At 34.3% G+C, this 7,765-nt stretch overlaps 1 protein-coding gene across 1 annotated transcript; it reads right to left on the bottom strand.

Moving 5' to 3' along the window:
* Positions 1–344: 344 nt before the first annotated feature.
* Positions 345–2,950, bottom strand: LOC108670402. Its single transcript, XM_018157870.2, has 4 exons — positions 2,767–2,950; positions 1,677–1,748; positions 778–861; positions 345–531 (listed from the first exon to the last, which is right to left on the bottom strand). The coding sequence occupies exons 1-4, from the start codon at positions 2,795–2,797 to the stop codon at positions 413–415; spliced, it is 306 nt and encodes a 101-aa protein (XP_018013359.1). The 5' UTR covers positions 2,798–2,950; the 3' UTR covers positions 345–412.
* Between the last annotated feature and the right edge of the window lie 4,815 nt (positions 2,951–7,765).

The raw sequence follows: 7,765 nt of genomic DNA, 5'->3' as shown, positions 1-7,765 counted from the left end.
TGGCTAGAGTTTAATACATCGGTCTGGATTTAAATTAACCCAGAAACAAAAGAAAGTGGCAAGGTTTGTGGATTATAAAACAAATTCAACATTGAAGCGTTGTCAAATTCAGTTAAGGTCAGTACATTGTGAAATTTTTAATGATGATGACAAATGTTACTTCATAATCCGCGTTGTCCTCGATATCTTGCGTGTTAAGAAGCGTAACGATGGTTTCGATACACAACGACATCACGTTGTCAAAATGAGCTCCAATTATATAAACCACACGTGTTTATATCGTGTTATGCTTATCGTGAGGCTGTCGAAAAATTATGTTCGAATTTAATGCAGAAAAATCAGAGCTGTCAAGGCAAATATAATCTCAAAGAATGTACAATAGGTGCACGCGCATCGCTGCGAAAAAGAAACATTAAGCTCTGTTCCAGCGGCTCTTGAGGTAAGGTTTGAGGTCCTCTTGGTAATCCTGCAACGACTCTGGAGTGTCGTATAAGTTCAGGTATTGCACGTAGGGAGACTCAGGCCGGTACACTGCAACAAAAAAAAATGCTTCTTACAAAAAGTCTTCTGCAAATAACCCAGTTATCGGATATGCAAGCTACTGAATGTAATGAACGAAGGAAAATAGGGAGGACAAATCAAGGTCATGAATTATTTGTTTGGAAATGAGAAAAAACAAAGCATAATGAAGATACAAATAAGTTAAAAAACTGAAAGTCATGGTTACCAAAATGACTTGATGATACTTATGATCATATACAACACAACAAAACTTACCAACAAATTCCATTTTGTACTTCTTACAATTACGCCCTGGCTTGTTGTAGTCCCTGATGATGAGGTACGTGAGCGTCACAGCACCTGGAACATTAATTCGTTCAAATTAATGACCCTTGCATGGGATCTGTAATGCAATTTGTGTTTTAATATCTAGCTACGTAGTTTTGAATGGATGTAGGTACTCCCCCTATGAAGGTACTTGATAAATTTAGTTTCAACATCATAAATAAACCACTACACAATGCAGCTCTTTTCCATCTGATACAATGAAATATATCCATCAATATAATTTTTGCTAGTAGCATCAATGTATTCAATAAGAAGAAATATTTAACTTTCAATCATGTATTAGTTTACATGTGTGTATTTACTTATTAACAGCATTATTCTAACAGTAACTGCATTATTCAAACAGCACATGGTAAATGCCTGCAAGGTATTTATACTTATTGGCAGGGTTTACCCACAAGGCATTGGTGATAGGTCTGACTAATTTCAGTTATGCTTTTGATATTAACTTGCTATGAATATTTTCCTGTAAGACTTAATCAAGGTTACTTGATTGATTTCAAAACTTAAAAGTCTTTGAGATTAATTAAACCTTTTGTGTGAAGTGAAACTGAAAATTCAGACAAGTTAGGGCATGATAATCTAAGAAATTTCATGTTTATTTATGTCAACACTATCATATTTCTACATTTAAGTAATTGCAGCATGATTCAATCGAAGCTAAAAAGCCATTATTTAATATGATGGAGAAGCTTAATTGAGCTATGAACAAATTACAACATGAACAATATTTTAGTTCATAATAATGGATCAATTGGCTGAGATAATTGATTTGAAAGAAAACAGGCAAGAATTACAATATATACTTATACAATACAGACTCTTACCCAGGAGGCCAAAAACACCAGCTCCCATCACTTCAGGAATCTCATTACAAGCTTGCCGGAACAACTGCGGCACTGAAAGTACAAGATTTATAAACACAATGGATTAAATATACCTTAAGGCTTAATAGGAGCTGATAACCAAGTTTTGTTAACTTATTGCTGACTGCTGAGTACTTATATCATTTTATTTTAACATATCAGTTCAGTTATAAATATTTAAACAAATATAGGTAAGCAACAAGCAGCCCTGAATTTGGAGGGCCAAAAAAAAAAAAAACTTTCATGACTTAAAGACTCATAAAAATTATAATATTTTTCTTTGCAAGTGGATAGCTCTTTTGTGTTCATGTGTACTGCTGGATTGATTCAGAAATATTTCTGCCAAAATGATTTCAAAAAGTTCCTGTGTGCCTGTTAGACCAAAAATTAAGTACTTAATTTTTAAAACGTAAGTGTATAGCCATATATTAAAAACTAAAAGGTTGTTACTATCAGATTAATATTTCAATCACGAGGCATGCACATGATAACCCAACATCAGATCATTTGCTTCTACTGTCCACATATTTGGAAATAAAAGGAAACATTGTCTTTACTAAAGGCAGTGTTCACCATTCACCTAGACTAAAGTCTAAAGGCTTTAGTCTAGTCAGTGAACAAGCTTACTTATCAACAGAAAGAGCCAATGTGAAACTAAATTTATCCTAATTCTAGTAAAAATGGTTTCATCAGCAAGAAAAAATTGCATTAAAATGTAGAACTTAGCAGCTAGCAAGAGCATCCAAGAGATCTAACACTTCTCTAGTCTCTACCAACATACACAGCACAGTAAGCAAGCTCATCTATGAATGACAAATTGACAATGTACCTAACATTTGCACAACCGAGCTATAAAGCTATTCTAGTTTAGGGCTTGGGATCTAGATCAATCACCCATTAGTGTTATAGCAATGCCAATGATGCTACATCATGACATCAAGCTTAACAATATCAATTCTAAGCTAAAATTATTCTTAACATGGATATTTGTAAAAAATAAATAATTATTATTATAGATACCTAGATGATAGATACATAAGTGAAAGCTCACCCGTTTTTGTTCTTAGCCATCGAGATGCCATATCTCAAGAGCGTGCTCCAAAAAATGAACTGAAGAACAATTATTGACGATTAACGAGCGCTCAGTCAGTGTACCACTCAATCTAACCCCTGCCTCTTCCTGACGTACTGAAGACTGAAGTATATAGTCGGAACTCGGACCGCGCACAATCAACCGTGTCCGGAATTATCGAATGCGTAAAATAAAATTCGGAATACTTTTACCATAGATAATGCAATTCAATTCTATTTGGGTCGTGTGTTAATTTTTTTGCATCGTTCTGCCTCGCTAACGAACAATAAAGGTCGAGACTAAACAAGAAAGTGGTATTTACAAGAAGACGGGTGTGGATTGCATTAGGAGTAAGAAACGACGACCGGGTGTAAATGCCAACCATGGTTAGCATTTATGATAAAAGGCTGTACTTTTATTTCATAAATGTATTTCGTATTTCTGAACGGAGGAATTTTGAAAACTTGGTAAAAAGATGGGAGTGTAAGGTACAATTAAAGATGGATGGGTCATATTGCACAATTTTACATTGTGACGGTACTAGATTTTCATAATCAATTCAGTAAAGAATTCTTGTGGCCAATTATTTTCTCGTCTTCTTTAAATTTCCGTCTTGAGAAGAAAACTGCGAGGCCTGCTCGGTCCCCTTTAGTCTTCCTATACTAGACCATCTACTGGGCGCCAATACTTCAGTCGGTGACGCGTCTCGCGCAAATAATAAATCGTATACCTTTGGGCGGATCATTCTGAAATTCGGTACACATATGTAAAATGTAAAACAAAATTGTTTTTGTTCGTGTGAATTTTTCGAAAAAAAACGAAAGAAAACGTGAAATTAATAGAAAACGAAGAAATAAAGGGGTACTTTAGAAATCTATCTCCTCCTACAGTATATATGCTACAAGGTCGAGACACATGTCATTCGATCCGTAAAGACCATATCTAGCGTTCACGTGTTCAGTTTTTTCAATTTCGAATTTGTTCCTGATGGAGGGGGATTTAAAGAAAAAAACAAAAATTCTCCCCCCCCTCCCCTTTTTTCCAGTATATAATCAAACTATAATGAAATAGGAAAAACTATACACGCAGTTTGTAGAGCTATTCCTTAAGAATCGAATGATATATCTCCCATTGCTGTAGCTTGAAAACTGCAGGAGGAGATAGGTTTTCCGTGACAATAAGTTGAACTTTTCAGGACGGCGCGACAAAGTTTCGTGCGCCTCGAAATAGGCACTCAATGTAGCATGGATACCAAACTACAGGCTTCTGTAGCTTAATCCACTCAAGGATGCTAGCAGCAACTTGTAGCGCACCTCTACGTACAAAGTTAGGAGGGTAACTGAGCTCAGATGCCAGATACACCAAAATATGTAGTCTTGCCGCTCTAATTTTCTTAGGTCTATTTAGTGAAGGAACTCCACCCCCGCCCCCATTTAAAGCCAGGCCGTGTGCGTCAGTATTGACGTACAAGGATCGCAGTGGTATCGTTGAAAAGCTCAGAATGTCAGCTTTAAGATGAGACTAAGCATGTAACTGCAGCACAACTCAAGTAGAAACCATATTCAAATATTTCAGCAGCTAATTACTTTATATCTAATTACTTAAAGAACTCTCCCACCCGCTTCCCTTTAAAGAGACGTCATGAACGTAAATATTGGCGTACAGCGATGGCAGTGGTACCATTGGAAAGAGCAGAATTCCAGCTTTCAGATGAGCACAAAAACCGGAAAACGCCATAATTGAAAATTTTAGGCGAAACGGTCCCCTTAACCAAGTAACCGGCCTAGAGCACACCTTACGCTACCGCTCTACTCCACCTGCCACACGCGCTTACCTGAGACGGTCGACGGTCACGGAGCATTACATGTGGAGACGGTCCCGGAGCAATACATGTGGAGACGGTCCCGGAGTCTACTACTGGATGCATTACTATTTACTAATGCATTTAAGCGTCGTGTTGTCAGCATGACGTGCACAGAATGAGAGCTCACAATAATTACCTAAATGTCCTGTAATGTATAAAGAATAATCAATCGCATGGAATTCAACTATGAACGGTCGATTATTATTATTAAGCGACCCAAACCCTAGAATGATGACGATTCCCTCGACGTAAAACACCCAGGATAATAAAAAATCTGTGCTGCTTTCTCCCATTTGGCAATGCATGAACTACTTTAAATACATTTTCAAACCACACTAACTTAAAAAGAGCCAACGATGTAAAATTTTTCATTTCTACAGTGTTGATGAAATTCACCGCTATAATCGGCGTAATAAAATAATTTGAATTCAATAAAAAAATTAACTTAAATCGTCATATTGATTTAGAAAATTCTGATTTCCGACTTAATTTAAAGATTTGAATAACTACGTTTAAATGCGAATTGCCGAGTAATCTATGGAGAGAGAGTATACAAAATAAAAAATTACAACCTTTCTTTTTTAAACGTTGGAAAATTTTTGCCATCAATATTATTCAAAATCTGCACAAATCAGTGTGCAGAATAACTTTACGTGAGAATGAAAACTTCTGGGATATAAACAGTTTCATCATCATATTTAGATAAACTTGACGAACGATAAACTCGAAGAAATAAAGTTCATTAACTCCCACTAAATATATCCTTGAACAAATTAATATTGAAGCAATTTTTCTGTGAGCAAAATAAATTCGTGAATTTTCAACACTTGCAAAGGAAATTAGTCACAGCAAGCGGTATTGAATGAGCCTAATAAAGTTTTATGGCCTGAAGTTATCCAGCAAAAGATTGTCCAGGAAATCTAAATGATCGACACTTCATATTATTAGTTGGCATCTGAAGAAGTTATGTGTCTGGTAATTATTCCACGATTGCTGTCTGTTTTATTTATTATATGTCGACATCTAGCAAATGTGGACACAAATTTTCAATACTGGTGACGGATAATTTATTTCGTGAACAGTAACAAATTCAACGTAGCCAAAATCTATGAATTAAATTAAGTTGTTATGTTTCCAAAATAAGCAGTATGAATGGAGCCGTTCAAGTTATATTTTCTATTTCCATTATCATTGTATTCTTACCAGAATTTTCAATTATTCTTTCGGTATAATTTCCAGCAAGAAAAAAATTTAGCCTTAATACGATTTCAGCCTTATTTGAATTTTATAATTACAGTGGTGCAGGGGGTAGATATTCTTAGAAATTTGAGTTAAAGCATCGATTAGTCTGGGCAGGTATGCAGGTAATGCCTCTACAAAAAAATATTAAATTAATAAAGACTTTTTCAAACCCTCGTATTAGTAAGAACCTACATTTAAGTTTCATTTGAAATTTGAAAGATTTTTTGAGCTTACATTTTACATCAAAATTCAATTTAAACATAATCGAAAAACAATTAAAAAACAATTACTTTTTTAAATCCAGAGTCGTTTTGCGATACGCCCTAATCCTGCCTAGAAATATTTAGATTTTTTAGAAATATTTAGAGCATGGCATTGGAAATGCTATGCTCTAAAAAATATACTATAAAATAAAGACATACTTTAAAATATGTAATGTACCACGAGATATTTTGACGTTATTGCTGATGACACTGTGTTGTTTAGTAACACTGGAACGCAATATATATCCTATCAAATACATAAATAAAATAGATACGTATATCTATATCCCATTGTGAATAGGATACCTAAATTGCCAGACAGCATCGATATAATATATCGATCTCATATTTAAATCGTGACTCATATTAAGATGGTGACTCATATTATGATCGTGACTCATATTAAGATCGTGACTCATATTAAGATCGTGACTCATATTAAGATGGTGACTCATATTATGATCGTGACTCATATTAAGATTTAAGATCGTGACTCATATTAAGATCGTGACTCATATTAAGGTCGTGACTCATATTAAGATCGTGACTCATACTAAGATCGTTGACAAATGAATCGTGAAAGACATGACTGTGAAGCTGAAATTTAGCACTAACATTACTTATGTTAACAAGATCGTTTTGAGCGGCATTTGTGCAAGCAATGTTGCGCATCAATAGAAATTTCGAATTCTATGAACAGAAAACAAAATTTTTCGATGAATGCAAACTTTATCCATGACAAAAAAACACTAAAAATATTATAAATACATGAAGTTTCTATTGACACACTATCATGTCGGATTTTTAACCGCATTGATATAAATATCAATACCCAAATGGAAAGTTTCGGAGCCTTAAAAAGTACAAATAATGAACACATAAATCGATATTTTAGAAATGCAAGATATATAACACTCGATAATTCACACTTTAGTCTTGAGATGCATCGAAAGAGATCCTTAAGATATTAAATCGAAATCTTGTGCGGTGTCAGTAAAAGAGTCATCATAATATAAATGTATTGCCTAATGATCAACGTGTATTTGTTCATATTCTAAACACACGCAATATATATGCATTATCAAGACAAATATAAAGCGTTTTATGTATAAAAAATCGCAAATACAATGAAGAGGAATTTCCATCGTCAAAATTGGAAATATCCAAGAATAAATGAGTCAATACACAATGATATAAATGGTGGTGGTAGAAAACGCAGTACCATAGATAAAAATTATTACAAATATGTTCTGCTCATAACTTATACGTTCATTTTTATTGAATTTCTTAGAAATTCCCAATATAGTTAATGAATATCAATGAATGAAAATTAGAAATCGAGGTTAATGGAAAATTTATGGTGGTATTAATTAATTATGGGCAAATGTAAAGACCGATTCCGTATTATTTTTCTATTAATTATTTTCCCCTGATATTCGAGAAAAGTTTTTTCGAAGTTAGAAGCACAATAATTGAACGATACGTGGCAGTCAGTTGTATTAACTTAGACCTGATCATGACAAGATATTGACAATACTGTGCAGGTGGACTTTGTAGCTTGAATCGCCGACTAATACGGAGACAATATTTCGTTGCTCAGCACAATTTC

This window comes from Hyalella azteca, unplaced genomic scaffold, assembly GCF_000764305.2.
Source record: "Hyalella azteca isolate HAZT.00-mixed unplaced genomic scaffold, Hazt_2.0.2 contig5516, whole genome shotgun sequence".
NCBI classification, from domain to species: Eukaryota; Metazoa; Arthropoda; class Malacostraca; order Amphipoda; family Hyalellidae; genus Hyalella; species Hyalella azteca.
This window is presented reverse-complemented; position numbering and strand designations above follow the sequence as displayed.